The following is a 21106-nucleotide window of genomic DNA, read 5'->3' on the forward strand; positions in this document are numbered from 1 at the left end:
CCAGGGATTCAACCTGTGCCCCCTGCCCCCACAGTGGAAGGGCAGAGTCTTAACCACTGCACCCCCAGGGAAGTCGCAAGAGAAGGGAACTTTAAAGAGGCAATTAAATTAAAATGAGGTCATTGGGGTGAGTCCTAATCCAACAGGATGGGTGTCTTTATGAGAAGAATCAGGACACAAACATGCGCAGGGGAACAACCGTGTGAAGACGCAGGGAGAGGACGGCCGCCTGCAAACCAAGGAGAGAGGCCTCAGAGGAAACCAACCCTGCTGACACCTCGGACGTCGGGCCCTCAGAAGTGTGAGAAATATGCTTCTGTGGTTTAAGTTGCCCTGTTTTTGTTGTGGGGCTTTCCAGGTGGTAAAGAACCTGCCTGCCAATGTAGGAGACAAAAGAGACTTGGGTTTGATCCCTGGGTCAAGAAGATCCCCTGGAGGAGGGTATGGCAACCCCCTCCAGTATTCTTGCCTGGAGAATCCCATGGACAGAGGAGCCTGGAGGGCTCCGTAGGTGCACAGGGTCGCAAAGAGTAGGACGCAGCTGATTTAGCACGAATGTCTTTGTTGTGGTGGCCCAGGTAGACTGAAGCAGTCTCTTAGGCTTGTAGACAATTGCAGGAGGGATGATGGGGACCATCGGGAGGGAAAAGATGGTCAGAGACCTGTTTTTCAGCTCCCTCTCAGGGGCGCGGGTTGTATCCTGCTTCCTCTTTATCCCCGCCCTGCCTTTTGTCCTACCTGGTTATGTAGAGATTTTCCTTGTCCTTTAGGTGTTTGAGGTCGTCTTCGCGTGTTCAGAATGTGTTCTGTGAGAACTGTTTCATTCATAAATGTATTCTTGATGAATTTGTGGGAGAAGGTGAGTCCATGTGGAACTCACTTCCTCCTACTCCACCATCTTTTTTTTAAGATTATTTTTTTTATGTGGACCATTTTAAAAGTCTTGATATTGTTTCTGTTTTATGTTTTGGTTTTTTCGATCACAAGGCATGTGGGGTCTTCGTTCCTGGACCGGGGATCAAACCCACACCCTCTGTGTTGGCAGGTGAAGTCTTAACCACTGGGCCATGAGGGAAGGCCCTACTCTCTCATCTTGACTGGAGCTCCCGAGAGATCCGAGTTCAAGTCCCTCCCCATCGTCTATCACCATTCCGCCCTGGGACCCTGGATGTGTCCCTTCCCCAACCTGGACCTCCGTCTCCACGTCGTAACAAGATTCCAAGGCATAGCAGTGCGGTCGCCCACACCACACCCGGGCAGACCAGCAAAGGCCGTTCAGGAGGACCTCTGCTTGCCAGCTGCAGCCTCAGTGATCCAGGCAGAGGTGGCCCTTTCTGAGCCCCTGTTGGCCCCTCGGAGGTGGAGACGATGTGACTGAAGCAGGGTCAGCGGCAGGTGGCCATAGGAAGGGACCCCAGAGGCGGATCCCTGCATTCAGGATGTGGGCGCCGGCAGTTTATTCGGGGGGCTGCCCAAGAAAGATAGGGGAGTGACACAGGCAAGGAAACAGCCAGAACAAGGTGTGCAATTGGGTTTTGATCATTAAAAATCGCTTATTCGTTGATATTTTTAGTTTTTTGGTTGCCTGGGTCTTTGCTGCTGCACGCAGTCTTGAGTTGCGACTCGCGGGCTTCTCACTGCAGTGGCGCTTCTGGCTGCGGAGCACGGGCTCTAGGGTGCGCGGCATCAACAGTTTCAGAACGTGGGCTCAGTACTTGTGGCACATGGGCTTAGTTGCTCTGAGGCTCGTGGACTCTTCCCAGACCAGGGATCGAACCCGTGTCCTCCGCTTTGGCAGGTGGATTCTTAACCACTGTACCACCAGGAAATCCTTTATCATTTTTTAAAAAATTGGACTGTAGTTGATTTACAATGCTGTGCCAATCTCTGCTGTACAGCCAAGTGACTCAGTTACACACATACATGCATTCTTTTTTCAAGGAGGGTAATTTATTTCTTTAATATTTATTTTTACTTATTTGGCAGTGCCAGATCTTAGTTGCAGCATGTGGGATTCTAATTGCCTGATCAGGGATCGATCGAACCTGGGCCCCCTGCATTGGCAGCGTCTTAGCCAGGGTCATCTGTGGCCGTGTAAGAGGCAAGACCACCAGGGACGTCCTCATTCTTTTTTCTAATAGTCTCTTCCATTATGGTTTCTCTCTGGAGATCAGATATAGTTCCCCGTGCTGTCCAGGAGGAACTTATTTATCCATTCTAAATGAGACTGTTTGCACCCGCTAACCAGCCCCAAACTCCTAGTCCATCTCTCCCTGCCCCCACCAGGGCTTAGCGTGCTGGGGACCCTGGAGACCATGTAGAACCTGGCAGGGGGCGTGGATGCCCTCACTCTAGTCAAGGGCTGCTGGGTGGGCCACGACTTCCTGCCCCTCCCGCCTGCCCTGACCAAGGGAAGCCCTCCAAGTCACGGCAGCTTCTGATTGCAGACCCCCCCATTAGGAGGGGAGTGTGTGCGCTGCCCCTACACTAAGAGACCTCAGCCTCCTCTCCCGCCTCGCAGCTGGGCTTCTGTGGGAGGGGCTTCCGGTTGTGTCCTGGCTCTGGGATAAGGCGTAGGTCAAGGTCAGCGTTGCGGGTGGGATTCTGTGTCCCACAAAGATGTGTTCAAGTCCTGTGCTCTGGAACCTCAGTATGCGGCCTTATTGAGATAGAGCGTCATTGCCGATGTCATCAGTTAAGGGGGGGTCACACTGGAGTAGGGTGGGCCTTTAATCCAGTACAACTGGTGGCCTTGTGAGGAGAGGAGATGAGGACTTCCCTGGTGGCCCAGTGATTAAGAAGCCACCTGCCAGTGCAGGGGACACGGCTTCGACCCCTGCTCTGGGAAGATCCCACGTGCCAGAGAGCGACTAAGCCCGTGCTCCACAGCTACCGCACCAGTGAGCTTAGACGAGAGAAGCCAGCTCCGTCATGAGAAGCCTGCGGACACGGCAGCAAAGAGCGGCCCCCACTCACCACAACTGGAGAAAGCCTGTACACGGCAGGGAAGACCCAGCCAAAATAAATAAATAAATAAATACAGAGGAGGCAAGGATTCCCTGGCAGTTCAGTGGTTAAGAATGCGTCTGTCAATGCCAGGGACATGGGTTCGATCACTGGTTCAGGGAGATGCCACACGCCTTGGGGCAACGACGGCCGTGTGCCACAGCTCCTGGGCCTGTGCCCTAGAGCCCCATGAGCTGGCTGCCCCTAGAGCCTGTGGTCCGGAATAAGAGAAGCCACCTCCACGAGAAGTCCGAGCAGCAACCAGAGAGGAGCCCCCACTCGCCACAACTAGAGAAAGCCGGTGCACAGCCAGGAATACCTGGTGCGGCCGAAATAAACAAACAAATAGAAGAAACCCAGAGACAGAACCGCTCAGAGAGGGTCGCCAGGTAAGGGCACGCAGACAGAGGGTGGGCAGCCTTGCGACGAGGTGGGCAGAGGTCAGAGTAAAGCGGCTTTCTAAGCCAAGAAATGCCAAGAACGTTGGCCGCCGCCATAAGCTGGAAGAGAGGCCCAGAGCAGATTCTCCACCACGGTTCTGGAGACGGAACCAGCTGTGCTGACACCTTGACTTTGAACTTCTGGCCTGAACCGTGACAGAGTAAATTTCTGCTGTCTGGGTGACGGAGGGTGACGACTGGACAGCGTCATCGACTCAAGGGACATGAGTTTGCGCACGCTCTGGGAGATGGTGTAGGACAGGGAAGCCTGGCGTGCTGCAGTCCATGGGGTCGCAAAGAGTCGTACACGACATAGTGACTGAACGACAACAGCCACCTAGTTTGTGGCCGCTGGCATGGCGGCCCCAGGCCAGCAACAGAGCTGACTTCAGTTGTGCCCTGGTCAAAAATTGCTGGGGCAGTGACCTGGGGACAGGGCTGACCACAGTCCACGCATTGCCAGCTGGGAACCCATCCTCTCCTGAGCACCTGCTCAGTACCCAGCTGCTGGTAGAGGGAGTGAGGCGGTGGTCACCTGGAGCACGGGGCTTCTGTGCCCCCGGCTACCTGAGTGCCTATGAGCGTTCAGAACCGTGTGTGTTTCAGGCCCAGCTGCAAGCTCATTGTAAGCACAGCCCTCCTGCTTGATCTCAGGAAAGGAGCTCCACTTTACAGCCAGGTAAACTGAGGCTCGGAGAGGGGAAACGGCTTATAAATGTCACATACCAAGTGAATGGCAGAATCGGGCTTGAACCCAGGTCGGCTGGCTCCTCAGATCCCTCCTGCTTCCTTCCAGGGTCATTCCATCAGCAGCCCCCAGCACAGACAGCCTGGCTAGGGACAGACAGCATTGAGTTTGAACCCCACCACGGAAGGGGTGACACCGTGTCTTCTTTTTCTGACCTTGCTCTGGAAGTCACGGTATCACTTCACGTGTCTGGTTGGAGACGCAAGATTCCACCTCCACTGGGAGAAATGTCAAGGTCACAGCGTGGAAAGGGGACGCGTCCTTGGAGGATGCAATGTGTCAGGACAGCCACCCGAGGAGCCTGGCCCCAGGGCCCTGCAGCCGTGGCGTTTTATCATCTGGAGCTGGAACTGTGACCTGGTGATCCGGTGTGGGCGGGGTGTGGTGAGGGGCTGGCAGAGAGAGAACCAGAGAGGAGGAGGAGAAGGGGAGAAGGGGGAGGCCGAGGCAGGGGAGGGACTGGGGAAAGCCTCCAGGTTTGCAGCTGGTACAAGCCCCACCCCCGGTGAAGCTCTGCCTCTGGGGCAAGGCTTTGTGGAAAAATCTCATCCATCAGTCATTCCTCAGGTCTGATTAGATCTTGCCCTTAGAGAAGAGCGTGATGGGAAGACAGCTTATTGGCAGTCTGTTTTCTGTCCAGCGTTTCCATCTTTCTGGATAAGCTGCTGGGGAATTGCCTCTTGCTCGCTGCACGTGGCCATCGCCTACCACACAGAGAAAATGGAGGTTCGCCGGAGAGGATGGGGCCAATGGGAAGATAATTAAAAATTGAGAGGGAGGGAGGGGGTCCTTGATCCACCTAGGACATTCAGGCTTCAGTAGTCAAGGCACGCGAACTGGGTGGTTGCGGCTTCCAGGCTGCTAGAGCACAAGCTGGGCTCTGGAGCACAGGCTCAATAGTTGGGGTGCACAGGCTTCGCTGCTCCGTGGCATGTGGGATCTTCCCGGATCAGGGATGGAACCTGTGTCTCCTGCATTGGCAGGTGGATTCTTTACCACTGAGCCACCAGGGAAGCCCCCTTTTTACTAAAAAAAATATCAATTTATTTATTTTTGGCCTCGTCAGTTCTTAGTTGATAGCAGGAGGGACCTTCGCTGTCGTGTGTGGGCTCAGTGGTTAAGGCGTGTGGCCTCAGTTGCCTCGAAGCATGTGGGATCTTAGTTCTCTGACCAGGGATTGAACCTACATCCCGGGCATTGGAAGGTGGATTCTTCATCTCTGGGTCACCAGGGAAGTCCCTGTGCTTCGTCGCTCAGTTGCTTGCAACCCCATGGACGGTAGTCTGCCAGGCTCCTCTGTCTGTGGGGATTTTCCAGGCAAGAATACTAGAGTGGGTTTCCATTCCCTCCTCCAGGGGATCTTCCCAACCCAGGGGTCGAACCCAGGTCTTCCGCATTGCAGGCAGATTCTTTAACACCAGAGCCACCAGGGAAGTCCCTGGGGCCCACTTAAAACCTCTCTTTCTTGTTTTAGGTGGAGGCCCCATGTGATGTGGCTCCTCCTGCTGCTCCTGGACTTTCTCCTTGGCAGCGCTCACCAGGCTCAGGGCTCTCTGTTAACCAGCTGTCCCCTTCTCTGGACTGGAAGCCCCACAGGGAGGGGAATTCTGGTTCATCGTGTTCACTTTATCATCAGGCCCTAGCACAGATCCTGACGTGTACGTATTTGTTAAACAAACACAAGGGAATAAATACAGGGAATGATAAATGCTCTGGCAGTGAGAGTCCTCTATGATGATCCTCTCTTCCCCGGGATGACCTTACATGGAGGTGGACAACTCAGGAAATCTAAGTGGCCTGGGATGCTGAGTCACCACATGGAGTTCAGCTGCCCTGGAGGGTTGCCCAGGCTCAGAGCAGACCACGTGCTGGGGAGAACACATTCGTAGGAGCTGTGTTGAACTACTGAGATATTGGGGATTTTTGTCACTGCCGCATAACCTAGCCCATTCTGACGATGCACCATGAACAACAGGAGATCTGACCCCCTGGGGACTACTGGCTGCAACCCGTTCCCCCCTCTAGATGCTGGGCCACTTCTGCTCATTCGTTTCAGGCCTGACTCTTGGGATGGTATGGGAATTCCCTGGCAGTCCAGTGGTTAGGACTCTGTGCTGCTTCTGCCAAGGTTGTGTGTTCAATCCCTGGTTGGGGAACCAAGATCCTTCAAAAAAAGAAAAAGAAAGACTGGGCTGGTATATTGGTTTGCTAAGGCTGGTATAACAAAAGGCCATTGACTGAAGCCACAGAAATGGATTCTCTCAGTTCTGAAGGCGGGAAGCCCAAGGTCAAGGTGCGGGCGGCGTCAGTTCCTTCTGGACTAAGGGGCAGGATGTCTTCCTGGCCTCTGCCTCTGTCTGTGTCCCGTTCTATGAGGACACCAGTCCTCCTCCAGCATGATCTCATCGTCACTAGGTACAATGACCCTATTTCCAAGTAATGTTACACTTGGAGGTACTGGGGGTCAGGATTTGAACACATGAATTTTGGTGGGGAGGTATTCAACGCACGGCAGAGGGGCTCCACGAGGAAGGTCCAGGGGAGCCGGGCCAGGTGAGCTGGGCTGGACAGAGGAGGGTGGGGGAGAAGCCACATATTTCCAGCAGGAGAAACCTCATAAGCAGGCCTTTCTGGCAGGGTGGCTCTAGAAGGTTCTTAAGAGACTCCCTGCGGCTGCAGAAAGTATGTGAGTGCGTGCGTGCATGTGTGTGGGGGTGGGGCAGACCAAGACAGGCAGGGAAAGTGGAGGGACACGGGAAGGGGGGGGACCTGTCAGGCTTGATCTTTGTGGGTTTGTTTTTGACTTTCTGCTGAGTCTGGAAATGGACTGACAGGGGTAGGGGTGAGAAAGAGGCAGGAAGGCGAGGGAAGCTTTCAAAGCTGTAGCCATGGGAAATGTTTTTATTTTCTGCTTGAAAGAAAAATGCCAAAGAAGGCTTAAAAAAAAAAGGAGGGAGGGGGTGAAGAGAGTGAGAGAGGCTCGTGTGTGACTGACACACACACACACACACACACATGCACATCCTGGAAGCCTGTGGGGGTGGGAGGCTCCTGGGAGGCCTGGGAAGCAGGGTTTGGTCCTGCCGTGCCCTCCCTAGAGAGGCCACCACTGGCCTCAGAGGACCGGTGAGGAGCACGAAGACGCAGAGCTGGGTTGAAACCTATCTGGCTTGCTGGTTGTCACCCAGACTGGGTGGTCTTAGGAAGGCATCTCGCCTCTGTGGCTCCCAGGGACCGTTTGGGTGAGTGTGTCTCTAACAGGGGGACAGACGTGTGCAACAGAAGGTATGTGTAAGTAGCAGAACGAATATCTGGAGGAATGCCCAGACTGGGGTGGTGTGTCAGACCAGGAGACCCCTAGGGAGACGGGAGGTGGGAATCTCCAAGGACGTGCTGAGTCCGAGCTCCTCTAGGTAAAGGGAGCCCCAGGGCCCCTGAACTCCTGACCAAAGAGCCCTCCCAGCCGGGAATGGGGACCAGGCTCCTTCAGTCAGCCTGACCTTACCCTGCCCCTACCAGGCCCAGGCCAAAGGGGCTCCCATTAACCTCTGACCCCTGTTGCCTCCCCGTCCCAGGCGAGGGCAGGAGAGGGGCCCCAGGAGAAGGTGGAGAGGGTGGACAAGGTAAGGCAGGAGTGGGGTGGCAGGCTGGGTTAGTGCAGTCGGCTGTGAACTTTTTCTCAGCTAGCTGTGGTCAGGCTTGGGGCTCCCGGGGTGCTGGGACTCCCTGTTGGTATCCCCCATTGCCCCGCGCCCGTGTGGGTCCACCGCTGCTTTCTGCACCTCGGGTTTCTGGTCTGTTAAATGCGCCAGACAGCACCCATATCAGAGGGCAGTCCAAGCCTGCACGGAGTAGAGGTTCGCAGCAGAAGGAATTTTCAGACGGCAGAGCAAGCCTGAGCGTCCTGCTGTGGATGCAGGTGGGCTGGGCTGGGTGTGCAGGGGCCACGTGGGGCAGGGCGGTGGGCAGGGGCGGAGACGCCTCTGGGGGGCCAGGCTGCCCGCGGAATTTACTCCGGAGCTCTCAGCATGCACAGGCCTGCCGGGTCGGGGTTCAGAGGCCCAAATGGAGCTGCCAGCCGGCAGCAGAAGAGGACCTGGAGGAGACGGGCGGGCAGCCCCTGGGGGGCACTGACTCCCCATCGAGAGGTGCAGCACCCCCCCCCGCCTCAAGCACACAGGCTGCCAAGCCCTCCATTAGTCACCCTGGCCGCTGACATACATAAATCCCATTAGTCATAGGCGCACACACAGGCTTGTGGAACACACCCAGGCACACCCAGACAAAGAAGGCCCCCACAGAGGCCTTGCCTGTGCCCGGTGTCCCTTCCCTGGGTGCCTAGAACAGTGTGGGGACCCTAGGCGCTCAATGGACACGTGGTCAGCCTTACCCTCCAAATACTGCCAGCCCCCCCCCCCTGCAAATAACCACAGCTGTCCCATCCCCTGGGCACACTAGTCCCCAGTAAGTGCCCCTGAATGCTCTTGGCCAGTCCTTCTTCTGCTCCTCTGCGGAGTGGGAGGGGGCTCGGCTGGTAAGCGGGGCCCCTCCCCGTGCCTGTCCCCCAACGGGTCTAGCAGAAGATCCAGTCCCCAAGGTCAGCAGAGCTCCTTAGCAGGCGGCCCCCAGGCTGATTTATTGGCGGTTTATTTGGAGAAACACTATCGCTCTTGGATTCTGGGGGGAAACACACACACACACACACACACACACACACGACGAACACACACACACACACACACACACGACGAACACACACACACACACACACACACGAACACACACACACACACGACACACACACACACACACACACACACACACACACACACACACACACACACACACACACACACACACACACACACACACGACGCTCGCGGTGGACTTTAACCTTGGGCTGAAACCGCAGCCCTTTGTTTTCCGAGGCGCTTCCTGAGGCCCCACGGGGCTGGGGCCGGGGGAGGCGCGGCCGGAATGCGGCTCAGCCGCCTCTCCACTCCCAGGCTGCGTTCCCACCGCCAAGGGGAGCGCTCAAAATCTTCTGGGCTCGGCCCGGAGGCCTCGTTCCCTTCACTTGTGCTTTTAGAAATTCTAGGAAGGAGCCGAAGCTCCCTGGGTGAGTATTTCGCAGCGAGGTTTCCAAACCCTCCGCCTCCGGCATCTTCCACGTGCCAGTTTGCTGTCGTGTCGCTGGCACAGGGAGGATCCCAGGAGGCACGGTGAGTGTGTAAGTGGTGTGTGTGTGTGTGTGAACGCCTCCCCCTTCGGCGGCTGTCCCCACCAAAGTCCAGGAGGCTGTCCAGAGGCGGCTGTCCTGATGAATAGAGTGCTCTGCCTGCTGGTCGGCTGCAGAGCACTGTGCGAAGGCCTGTTCCCCGCCCCTCTGGCAAAGAGACAGACAAAGCTGGTGACATTAAGCGTTATTATTGCAAATCCACCCCATCTGGATCAGGCCCCCTCTACCCGCCCTGCTCCTGCCTGGGGTAGAAAGACTGCCGCCCCTGCCGGCTGCCTCCAGCGCTGGACCCATTCCTGCTTTCCCGCTGGTTCGCCTGTTTTCGACAAAGAGGGTGGCTGACGAGGGGGCCGAACTGGGTCCAGACAGGGAATAGCAAAGAGGAGATGGGGCTGGCACTGGCTGGGGAACCAGATGAGCCCTTTGCCTACAGGCGAGGCGCCTGCAGACCCCTTTTGGTCCTCGATGCACACAAAAAGTCCCCCTCCCCACATGGTGCACCCAGAGAGCGCTCCAAGGGCAGAAGGGTGGCCCAGAATGGCCGCAGAGTCCGCGCTGGGAGGCTGAGTTCTGAGAAGCCACTGTGACCCAGTCGTCGCCCCAGGATGGCACGCACAGAGCCCGAACTGGGCTCAGGCAGGCGCGCCGGCGGGTGGCGGTGCGCGCCCACCGCAGCCTCACCTCGCCTTCCAAGTAGTAAGCGCGTCGCTGGGCGCCCCTACCCCAGGGAGCGGTCAGGGGACGCCCAGGCCCCCTCAGAGTCCCGCGGCCGCAGGGAAATTTCTGACTTGACTCCCTGCTTAATCTCAGGGCCCCCAGGCCCTGACCTGGAGGACAGGGTGTCCGGTGCGGTCCAGACGCCGGCCTCACCGGGAATACCGGCCCAGGCAGTGGGAAGGAGGCCCCCCTCCCCCCCGCGCCCAGATTTATGGCCCCAGCCGGCCCCCCGCGCCGGAGACTGTCTCCGTCCCCTTAAAGCCAAGCAGTCGAGTGGAAGACCCGACCCGGCCTGGGGAAGAGGCCAGGGCTGGAGGCGGAGCCGAGCGCCGCAGGGATCCGCGGGACCCGGTCGGCCGGCCAGACGCTCTGGGGTCCCGGCTCTGTGTGCAGTTCGTCCCGGCCCCTGCGGCTTTCCGGGCTCTGGCGAGGCATCCTTAGGTTTCCGGCGGGTCGGGACTGATTTCGGCGGGACTGGTCGAAGCTCGGCTCGGCGCCGAGTCGTGACTGGGCCAGTCCCGGCAAGGGGATGGTGAGCCTGGCTTTCCCGGGCGGGGCCTCTCCGGGTTTTAGCAGTACCCGGGCCAGGAGCTCCCTGGTCGTCGGATCTGGAACCTGGAAACAGGCGCTTAAAAGACTGCGACACGGCTTCCCAAGCGGGCAGCGGAGGCCGGCGAATTCCCGGGGCTGCCTTCATGGAGAGGCTGGTGGAGCGCGGGGAGTTCGGTCCCACTGCCCAAAGCGGCTTGGGGCAAGTGGTGGAGGTGGCTCGGGTGTCCTCGCCTAGGAAACGATGCTTTCTTTTCGTGGGGGGTGGGGTGGGGAAAGAGGTCGGGGGAGAATGCCGTCCCTGCGGCCAGCCACACCAGCATTCCGGGGAGCGCAGGGTTTGACCCTGAATTGGGCAGGATTGCCCCAAAGCGCGGAACGCTCAGCCCGCGCCGCGACAAAGGAGCGGCCAGGGAGCGCTGAGTCCAACGTTGGCCTGTCCTTTGGTTTTAAAACAAAGCGAAAGAATATTGTCAGTCGGGCTGCGTCCACCGAACTGGAGACCCGGGAACGTACAAAAGGCCTCGGCTCTGGCGGTCCCGGGGATAACCGCGGACAACAGCGCGGGCCTGGGCGGGTCCTCCGGGGGACTGAGGTTTGGGGTTGCGAGGAGGTTCCCCGCTTCAGCCGATTTTCCGCCCAGCCAGTACAAAACACACGCGCGCACACACACTGCGTCAACACACTCTTCTTTGGCCACGGATCCTGCCAAGTAAACACAAGTATGCGGGGGGGAGGGGTGGAAGATGGCGGCTGGACCCGGGAGGACTGCGGAGCCCGCGCGCTCTGACCCGCTCCACGCGGGGCGTCCAGGCCCGGGTTTATGTTGAGTGTGGCCACCAGAGCGGGAAGCGTGTTACCCCAGACCGCGAGTGCCGGCCGGGGGTGCCCCCGAGGCCCCCTACGAATGGCGGGGGGTCTTGAAAGCAGTTTGGACTGCGCCCACCTCTCTATTTGGGATCCGTCCGCCGCCCTTAAGATGGCTCCCAGCCGCCTGTTTACCCGGCGAGTACGGGCGGCGGGGCGCCGGCGGAGAGGGGCAAAGATCCGGACGCACGCAGGTCGGCCCGGCCGGCCCGCACCCCGACCCGCGCTGTAGCTCGGAGACCCGGCACTGCCCCGCACGATCTGTCCGGCGAGCCAGAAGCCGCCGCTGCCACCTCTGGGTTCCCAGGCCCTACACCCGGGCAGCTCTGGCTAGGGGCTCTGCGGGCCGCGGGTATGCGCGGGGAGGGCGGCACAAGGGGGCTGCAGCCCACAGCGGTCCGGGGTATGGGGAGGGGAGGGGACTTACGCTTGCCCCCCGAACCTCGGCCCTAATGAAATGCAGGCTTGGTTCGCCACGCCGACCAGGCGCACACTTGGAAAATGCAGACGCCATTGGCAAATCCAGGGCAAACAGGCACAATTTTTATTAGCAACTAAATGATTTATGGCACACATACCGCGCCGGCACAATTACGGCGTCTTGGAGCATCCAGGGGTGAAAACATTAAACATTTATAAAAATAGGCTTTTGTTTTTTTCCACCCCCGCAAGCCCTTTGTAATCCCTACCCCAACTCTCTCGACATTTTTTTTTTTCTTGAGCGTTAAAACAAAGAAAAACATTCCAGATCCCGGGTGGGGGTGTTGGGATGGAGGATAAGTGTTTGGGGTCTGAACACTGAGCGATGGGGGCTCGGGAGTAGGAGGGTTTACTAGGAACCCACAAAGGCCTCTGGATAAGACTGGAGACACTCGGCGCCCACCCGGGCTGCGCCCCCACGCAGGGCCCCTTCCCCGGCTTTGGCTTCCAGCAGCCTCGCGCAGCTCAGCTGCATTTACTTTACTTCTGCAGTCACCCCCCTCCCCCAAGGCACACAACATAATACCTCCTTTCTCTAACCCCCCTCTCCTCTCGGTCTGTGCTCCCGGCCGTCCCGGGGCTGCAGTGGGAGCCTCCGGCCGCCCCGGCCGCCACTGAGACCTGCTTGCCCTGCTCCGCCACTCCTTCCCCTCGGCTCCCGCTATTTTCGAGGCTTTCTTTCCTTCTCTCCCCTCCTCCCCGCCCCCCCTCCCCCCAGCACGCAGAGCTCCAGCTTCCAAAAGAGGGCAGCCTAGAAACCAGCGCAGGAGGCTCCAGGAAGGGCAACTTGAAACTGCCCTCAAGAGGCTGAACTTTTTTCCCCCAAAATTTATACTGGAATTAAATTAAGACACCCCCAGTTCGCTCTCCAAGCCTACCCCCTTCTTTTTCTAAAAGTGGAGTAAAGAAAATAGAACGAATGGGCGCGAACTAGCTCATTATCCCCCTCCTCCAGAAAAGTTGCCTTAAAAATGGATTGGGGGAAAAAAAAAAAACGAACGAACGATGCAAAAACGCTGAGTCCGCAGCGAGGGGCGAAAGAGCGGGCTTCTCTTGTTTTAATTAAAATCTAATCACCACGGTCGGCCTCTGAGGCAGGATCGGAAAGGATTTCTGCCCCTCCAAGCTTCCTTTCGAGGGTACGTAATGCCTAGCTGGGCACGGGTTCCTGCGGAGCTGCGGAGGGTGCGGGCGCCCAGGACGGCCCCTACGACCGCGTCCGCACTCCTCGCGCCCGCAGCCAAGTAGGTTGCCGCGGGCAGCTCCCGGCTACTCAACCCAGAAAGGATTTTGCTGAAAGCGCAAAATAAAAGTACAAAGTCTGGGGGAATGGGGCTCCCCTCCCCCTCCGGCCGCTGCGGCCAGCCAAGCACTTTTTGGGCTTGGCTGCTGCTTCCTCTGAGCTCAACAGATTTTTTTTTTTTTTTTTTTTTTCCCGGTCTCGCCCTCCCTGGAGGGGGCGCGGCGGATGGAAGGCGAGAGAGGCCCCCAGCCAAGAGGTTTTTAATATTACACTTTAATAGGTTTCAGAAGGCCCCGTGGAGAAATGCTAATAGGCTGAAATGTCAGAATCGAGAGGGAGTCAGTTCGCGCTCAGCCGATCTAATCCTTTTTTCTGCTCTGATTTTTTTTTTTTTTTTTTTCGGGGGGAGAGAGAAAGGGAGGAGAGCGCCCACGCAAAGAGAGCCTTTGGGGAGGGGCGCGAGGCAAAGCGCCGCAATCCCGGCCGGGGCGAGCGGGGGGCGCGCCCTGGCCCGCGTTTCTATAGGAACCCCCTTTTAGAAGATTAGAAACTCACCCGCTGCCCGCCGCCGCGGCCTCTCCAAAATATTAATCAGTAACCATCTGACACCGCGTTTCAGGGAGGAACCCGCAGACCAGGGCTAGGAAAACGGCCTTCTCGCCAGCCCATCCCACCCAACCGCGCTGTTCGGGGAGAGGGAATGAATCGCTGCTTTGTTTTAAAGCGAGGTGGGGGGAGGAGGGAAAAAGCCGCCCTTGTCCGTTTTGGCGTCTTCCACCGCGCGTTCTAGAAGGCGCGCCTCGGGGGAGGTGGGGAGCCGGGGGGCCCCGGGCGCGGGGCGCAGCCCGCCGGGCCCCCGGCCCTTGCCGGCTCGCTCGGCTTGTCACCTCCTCCCGCGAGCAGGAAGCTGACAGGCGGCCCATTAAACCGCGCCTTGCAAAGCCCAGGATTGCGGCGACAACCATCTTCCTCTATTCTGATCACTCAGCCCAGACGCTGGGGGAGGGGGGAGGAAAAGGGAGGAGGAGGAAAGGGGGGGGTCCGAGCTGGTGGAGGGGGAGGGCTGCCTAGAAACGGCCCGGAAAAATTCTCACCACCAGTTTTGATCATTCAGCCCCGCTGAGGGGAGCCTGGAAACTGCTGGAGCCCCTTGGTCCGTAATTGGTTTTATAGGAATGGCCGAGGGCCAGGGTGTTTACATGCGCGTGATGGGCGGCGCGCGCGGCCAATGGATGGCGGCCGGGGGCCGGCCTGCGGGGAGGCGGGCACCCGGGAACAATGCGTGTTTCTTTGCCGGAGAGTGTTCCCCTCCCCCAGTCACCCCCTCCCCCCCCCCGCTGGGTTTTTTTTTTTTTTTAGATCCAGCGAGAGGAACTTGAAAGGGGGGTTGTGTAATGTACCTTTTCCAATCCCGGGCTGTATATGGAGATTTGGGATTCTTTAAACCGGCGCTACCTGGATTTTATTAAAAAGCGGGGAGCTCGGCGGGAGGAAAGCTGGCTTTTCCGGGGGCTGCGGGAGCCCGGCCGCGGGAGGGCGGAGGAGTTGGCGCGCCGAGCGCTCGGCCCGGGGAGCGGTTTTCTACCAAAAAAAGGAAAGGCGGGCAAAAAGTGTGAGGCGGCTGCGGGTGGCGAAGGGGAGCTGCGGCCGCAGGATGGCGGGCAGCACGGGCGCCTAGCCGCGCCGGGAGCCGGGGCCGCCACCGGAGTCACCGTCGCCGGAGCCCGGATCTGGAAGCCCCGCCGCGCCAGGTACGCCGCCGGGCCGTCCGCCTGCCCCCTGGCCGGGCACGATGGTCTCCAAACTTCTCCAGATGGCCCCCACCCCACCTCTCCTTCGGGGTGCGCCGGGGATTCCCGCAGCTCTCCAGCTCTGGAGAACAGAATCGGGGGGAACCAGGGCCGGCATGGTGGGGCGCCCTGGGAGGGGTGGGGGCGAGTCCCTGAACCCTGGGCACCCGCCTGAGCCCCCAGCCTTGCTCTAGCCCGCCCAGCCCGGCCGAGGGGCGTCGGTTCTCTTCTCGGTTCCCGGCAGGCGGCGGGGGAGCCAGGGACGCCTAGACGTTTTCGATTATAGGCTGTTTTTAATTAAAAGCCGGAATTCAGCCATTTTAACTGCATTTAAGAGGGGGAGAAAAGTAGGGAGAACGCAGCAGAGCCCGCAGATGGCCGAACGAGCTTCTCTACCAGAGCAAGGGTGTTGCGGGGGGCTTCACCCCGACTTCCCCAAAGTGGGGCGCTGGGGTATGCCCCGAAGCGCTGGCTTTTAAACGAAAGCTACACAAAGAACATTTTTAAAAAATCACGGAAAGCTCATCGCCTCCTTAAGACATGTATCTTCGGATGTGGCGATCTTAGATTTTTTCCAAAGTAAACGCGGATCTGGTAACCAGAACCTGATGGGAGGCAGCGAGGGAGGGAGCGGGTGTTTGTAACCAAGACCGGGTTAAAATAAGCACCCTTAGCAAACTTGGGGAGGGAGTCTGGAGGACCCCTGGGTGGGGGTGGGGGTTGTGGCTGAGAGGGTCTGCAGGTCCGGGGCCTGGGAGGCAGCCTGTCGCGGGGCGCAGGGCGGTTAGCCGTGAGCCCGGTGGCTTTGGCGAGATCGGCGGCTCTAGGAGCGTCCCGGCCTCTTGCAATCAGGAATCCGAGCTGCCGCGGGCAGACGGAGGGCGAGGGCAGGGTTGGCTCCCAGACCCCCCTCCCGCCCCCACGGGAATCGGCAAATCTTTTAAACAAACAGCTTTAAACTGGAACTACGCGGGGATTTGCCCAACGCTGGGGGAGGCGCCCCTCGGTCGGCCGGCGCCGCCAAGGTTTTCTTTGTAGGTTATTTTTGGGGTCGGGGGCAAGCTAGGGTAGGAGCGAGACCCCTGAGTGCCTCCCTTCCTCTCTGACGCCCCCCAAATCCCCCGCGCTAGGCCGCGTCCTCGGGCCGCAAGATTCCCAGGCCAGGGCGTTGGAAAATGAAACCAAAGCTTGTTTTGAAGGATTCTTTCCAGTCCTCAGGCGAGAATGCCACGTCTCGGGTCCTCGGACTTAGACTGTACGACTCATAGTGGCCCGAGGCGGGTGGCGAGAGGGGGCGATGAATCTCTTTAAAAATGAGAAACCCACTTAGTACTCTCAGTCGTGAAAAAAACTAATCCCGCGGCTCGGGGCGAGCTTAGGGAAGCCAAACTCAGAAAAGGAAGACAAGGGCCCCCAAAGGTTAAATATTAAACTTTTCGGATCAGATAGTGACATAGTGTTTAGGGAGAGATTTCGCACCGCTCACGGGAAGGTTTCACGATTTGAAACCCTGGAGCATGTGACGCCCAGGAATCCAACACACTTCGGAGGTTTGTATTGAGGCGCTCCGGGCGCGGCCGAGGGGCCTTCCTCAGTTTCGGGAGCACCCGTGAGCAGCCGAAGCAGAGTCCGGGCTGGCCACTTTTTGAGCCGGGTGCGCAGGAGCCTGAAGCCGCCGAAGGGAGGAGCATGGAATTGAACTTTTTATGGAAAAGGGGTTCCTCCTGGTTTGATTTCTGGCCTCTTCGGCAGCCCCCGGTCCCGAACGGCAAGACGACTTTCTGAACTTTGTTTCTCTTTTCCCCCCTCCTTTTCTTTTCTCCTCCCTTCTGCTTCTAACGCGGCCCGTCTCCTCTCCCCGCCAAGACGCCTTGTGCGCCGCCTCGCGCCGCTCCGCCTGGCCGCCCGGAGGGGCCCCACCGCCGGCCGGCCGTGCGCCTCGGGCCGCGGGCCCGCAGCCGAGCGCAAGCCCCGCTGGCCGCCGCCGCCGCCATGCACGCCGCGGAGCCCCCGCCGCCAGAGGACTCTGGGACTACGCCGACGCCGAACTTTTAGGTCCCACTGAACGAGGCCCGCGGGCCGGGTGGGGGGCTGGCCGCGGCACTCCCGCGGAGGATGGATGGCCGAGACTTCGGGCCCCCGCGGTCCGTGCACGGCCCCCCGCCGCCGCTGCTGTCCGGCCTGGCCATGGACAGCCACCGCGTGGGCGCGGCCACGGCCGGACGCCTGCCCGCTTCAGGCTTGCCCGGCCCGCTGCCGCCCGGAAAGTACATGGCCGGCCTCAACCTGCACCCGCACCCGGGTAAGTGCCCTGCGCAGTGCCCGCCCCCTCTTGTCCCCTCGGGATCCTGCGGGGGAGGCCGGCCCCGGGGAAACTACCAGGTCTGTTCCCCCATCCCCGAGTTCGCACTGGGGATTCGGCCCCTCCTTCTCCCCCGACCGGTATACTGGGTGCCCGCGAGGTACGGTCAGGCCCAGGGGGTCTCTCCGCCGGGGGCAGAGGCCAGTCTGGAAGCCCTGACGGACATGGGCGCTCTACTCTGTAGCCTTCCCCGGCGCGTCCGGCTCTCCCGAGGCGCTCCAGTCGGCAGAAATGGGAGCCACCAGGGGCGATTCCAAACCCGGGGCTCCTGCAGTTGGAGCCTGGGCTGGAGTTTTCAAAATCTGGGCGAGAAAAGAACAAACCCCGCTCCACACCCTTTGGAGACGTCTGCACCAGAGCTGCAATGCTTTTCTTGGCAAATGTCCTTTCAGGCGCCGGGCGTCCGGAATCGGTCCTTAGCTTCTAGTCTCGTGTGGGGTCTCCAGCTAGTCCCGGCGCCTGGTGTGTGTGTGGGGGTGGGTGGTGGGCAAGAGAACAGAGACCCCCAACACTGGGAACTCGGCCTTCAGCGGGCGGCCGGCTGCCCTTGAGAAGACCCCACGTCCCCGGGGAACAGTGGCAGGACCCGTAGCCCGGGAGGAAGGCAGCACCACGGCCCTGGAGACCCCTTATTCTCCGGCAGCAAAGCCGGCGGGCCCCGCCGCAGGGATGCAGACACTGGGCAGCCGCCATCCCGAAGCTTGGGGACGGAAGCGGCGCGGGAGCCGATCGGCCGGGCACGATTCGCGGCGGGAACACCCTGAGTCTGACATGGAAGCGCGGGCGGAGAAAGCTCGCTGGATCCTGCCGTTTCCCCAGCGGAGCTGCCCAGGCTCGGTGGGGACCGCGCGGGAGAGGGGGAAGCCTGCCTGGGCCGCTGCGGTCTGGCGGGGGCACTCCCTGACACCGGGACCCCAGACCTGCCTTTAGCTGCTGCGGGAAACCCAGCCCCTGCTCTCCGGCTGCCTCCAGCCTCTGTGCCTGGCGTCCCACCTTCGGCTTTTAAATAAAAAAAAAGAACAACCCACCTCTCCCACCACCAAGTGTAGTCTAGGACTCTTGTGAGTTCTCCGGGACCCCCTGACGCTCCCTTGGCCTTGGGGTCTTGGAAGGAACACCTCCGGCTGCAGCCGCCGCCGTGGCCTTGCCCCACCGACCCTGCCCGCTTCGCTGCGCTCGCTTTTTTTTTTTTTTTTTTTTGCCTCTTTCTTTGATTTTTCTCTTGAAACTTTTCAGGAACCTGAGTTCCAGGGCTCGGCGGGACAAAGGGCCTTTGTGAGGCACCGGGCGGGGGAGGGGCGCGCGCGCAAAGATCCCTGTCTGTGGGGGGCGTGTGTGTGTTGGGGGGGGGCAAGGAAACGGGTCGTGGCCTTGGGGCGCGCGTGTCCCCCAAGAGCTGCCACAATGAGGGGCAGGGTTTTCTCCCAAGTGCTGCACTGCGGACCAGGGAGGGGTGCCGGAGACCCTAGCCAGAGGAAGGACCGGGGCTATCCTTTTCACGCGCCCCCAGAAGCCGCGGTCATTTTTGTGTGTGCGCTCCGGGAGTCTCTTGGCCCAGCTCGGGGAGGTGGCAGGGTGCTGCAATCAGACCTCGGGGTCTTTCTGACGGGCGGGGCCTTCCCTCGCTTTCCAAGAGGCTTGGGAAAGGGCGCCGCAAGCCTCTGGTCTCCTGTCTGGGCCTGGCCCGGCAGCCGCCAAGTCTTCTAACCAGAAGCCGGGGGAAAACAGCCGCTGCTCCAGGGGGCCCCTGCGTGCGCACACCAGGCCGGCGCGCTGAGCCCAGCAGCAGCCAGACCCGTTGGGTGCCCATTAGGTAGATGGGGAGACTGAGGCACGGGGCAAAGAGGCTTGGTGAAGGGGCAGGCAGGACGGGGAAGTCCAGCGGGAGGTGGCTGCAGAGGCCTGTGCCGGCGCCTTGTACGTTAGGAGCGGCCTGAGTTCTGCGTGCTCGGCGGCTGAGGTCATGGAGGAAACAGAGCCGGGCTCGGGAAGCGCTACCCCGGCAGGGCGCGGAGGCCGCCGCTCAGGCCGGTGCAGCCGCGGAGGGAAGGCTGGCTGGCACTGGCTCTCGCTCCCTGCACCTTCTCAGTACGGTGGCCGTACTGAGACCTAGGGACCCCAGAAACCTAGGGACCCCAGGCCAACGCCCAGAGCGAGCCCAGGGCTAATCCCATTAGCCAGGCGGTGGGGAGCGGCTCCCCATTCACTGTTTGGGGTGGGGCTGGATTACAAATTCCTTCACCGGAACGTCCCGCCCTTCTTGCGGGGTGCAGGTGCTAAATTTTCTCTTTCAACGGGCGCATCACCTTCTTGGCTGTCAGCTCTCTAAGTCTCGCCAGTGTTATCTGCCTCATCTTTATTTGTTTATATTTGTACTGGGAAGCCTGGAGAGGCTCAGCTATTTGCCCGGGGTCACACAGCCAGAGAGGCCCAATTACCTCTGGACTCCAGTGTGGGCGGGAACTCCGGGTAGATCCAGCTTTCCAAGGCAAGAGGGAGCTGGCCCAGTGGGGAGAGCTCAGAGCTGTAAGGGCCCCCTGGCTGGGGAGGTGGTGGTGGCTGGGACCCCATTCAGGCAGGTAGTGACAGGGATTGTGGCGAGTGAGGGTCTTCAGGGAGGAGATGAGGTCTGGGCGGAGAGGGGTGACTCCTTGTTCTGCTCAGGAGGAGGTGAAATCAGGTATAGACGGGGCTTGGAATGAAGAGTCCCAGTTCTCTTCCCCATATGCTTGAGTATTGTGAGGTGTGTGAGCCCTGAAATGTTCACAGCAGTGGGTGAAATGGACAAGTAAGTGACAAGCACCTGGTCCGCCAGCCCCTCTGCTCTGGGTTTGGGAGGCCTGGATTCAGTCCTCCTCACCATTGCAATTAAAGAGCTGTTAGCAGGATTTTGTGTTTGGATGTTTATTCTCCCTGCCCCCGACACCCGGGCCTGGCCCCTGGAGGCTGTGTGAATGTAAAGGTAGGAACCCAGGATCAGGTCCCGCACTTTGGACTGACCGGTGGACAATAGCTGGCCGTGGGCCTTCTCCAGGGTCTGATCAGCTCTGTCTCTGGAATCCAGCCTGTCGGCCTACTGGGATTGATTTAAAAAGCTTAATCAGTGGGACTGGCTGGTGGAGTGATGCGATCCCCAAGATAAGGGAGATTTGCTAGGTGCATCCTCCTCTGGGCAGAGGCCCAAGGGAGGCCTGAGGGAGGTTCTAGAATCTGGAAGGGCCTCTGCAGCCCTCCCCTCCTGCTCTCTGAGCCTCCTGGTTCTTTAGCTCTCAACCCCACGCTTTCTTCTTTCCGCACTTGTTCATTTGTTCTGCAGAGGGATTTCCAAGGGCCTCCTGCGTGCCAGGCACTGCTCTAGCTCTGGGGCTCCGTGGTGACCAAACACAGAAGTCTTTGCTGTCACTGGACCTCCCATCTTAGTGTGCAGGGGGCCAGGCAGTAAACATAAGTCCAGCAAGGAAGTCATTTTAATGAGAGATAGAGGCTGTGAAGGAAGGGAAATGCCGAGGGTCTTTATTTGGCCAAGTGGTGACTGGCTGGAGCCCTGAGAATAGCCGGAGCTTGGTGGGGTGGGGAGGGGGGATGAGAGGAGGGGAAGGGGAGTAGATGGGACCCTGCAGGTCCCTGAAGGCCAGTAATGAGGTCTTGGAATTTCAAACTGTGAG

General features: G+C 59.5%; 1 protein-coding gene across 10 annotated transcripts in view; it reads left to right on the forward strand.

The window, feature by feature from the left end:
• The first annotated feature begins 9188 nt into the window (after window positions 1-9188).
• Window positions 9189-21106, forward strand: part of TNRC18 (trinucleotide repeat containing 18) — an 89806-nt gene continuing 77888 nt past the window's right edge. For 6 of the 10 annotated variants that reach the window (XM_070362127.1, XM_070362134.1, XM_070362132.1 and 3 more), the window contains exons 1-2: window positions 14647-15040; window positions 16946-17381. In XM_070362127.1, the coding sequence (XP_070218228.1) occupies window positions 17195-17381 (187 nt within the window). In that variant the 5' untranslated portion in view covers window positions 14647-15040; window positions 16946-17194. Of the gene's footprint in view, window positions 9314-14646; window positions 15041-15224; window positions 15674-16092; window positions 16630-16945; window positions 17382-21106 lie in introns of those variants that run through there. The other 4 variants (XM_070362128.1, XM_070362129.1, XM_070362131.1 and 1 more) reach the window with 4 other exon arrangements.

Source organism: Bos mutus, chromosome 25 (genome assembly GCF_027580195.1).
Source record: "Bos mutus isolate GX-2022 chromosome 25, NWIPB_WYAK_1.1, whole genome shotgun sequence".
NCBI lineage: Eukaryota > Metazoa > Chordata > Mammalia > Artiodactyla > Bovidae > Bos > Bos mutus.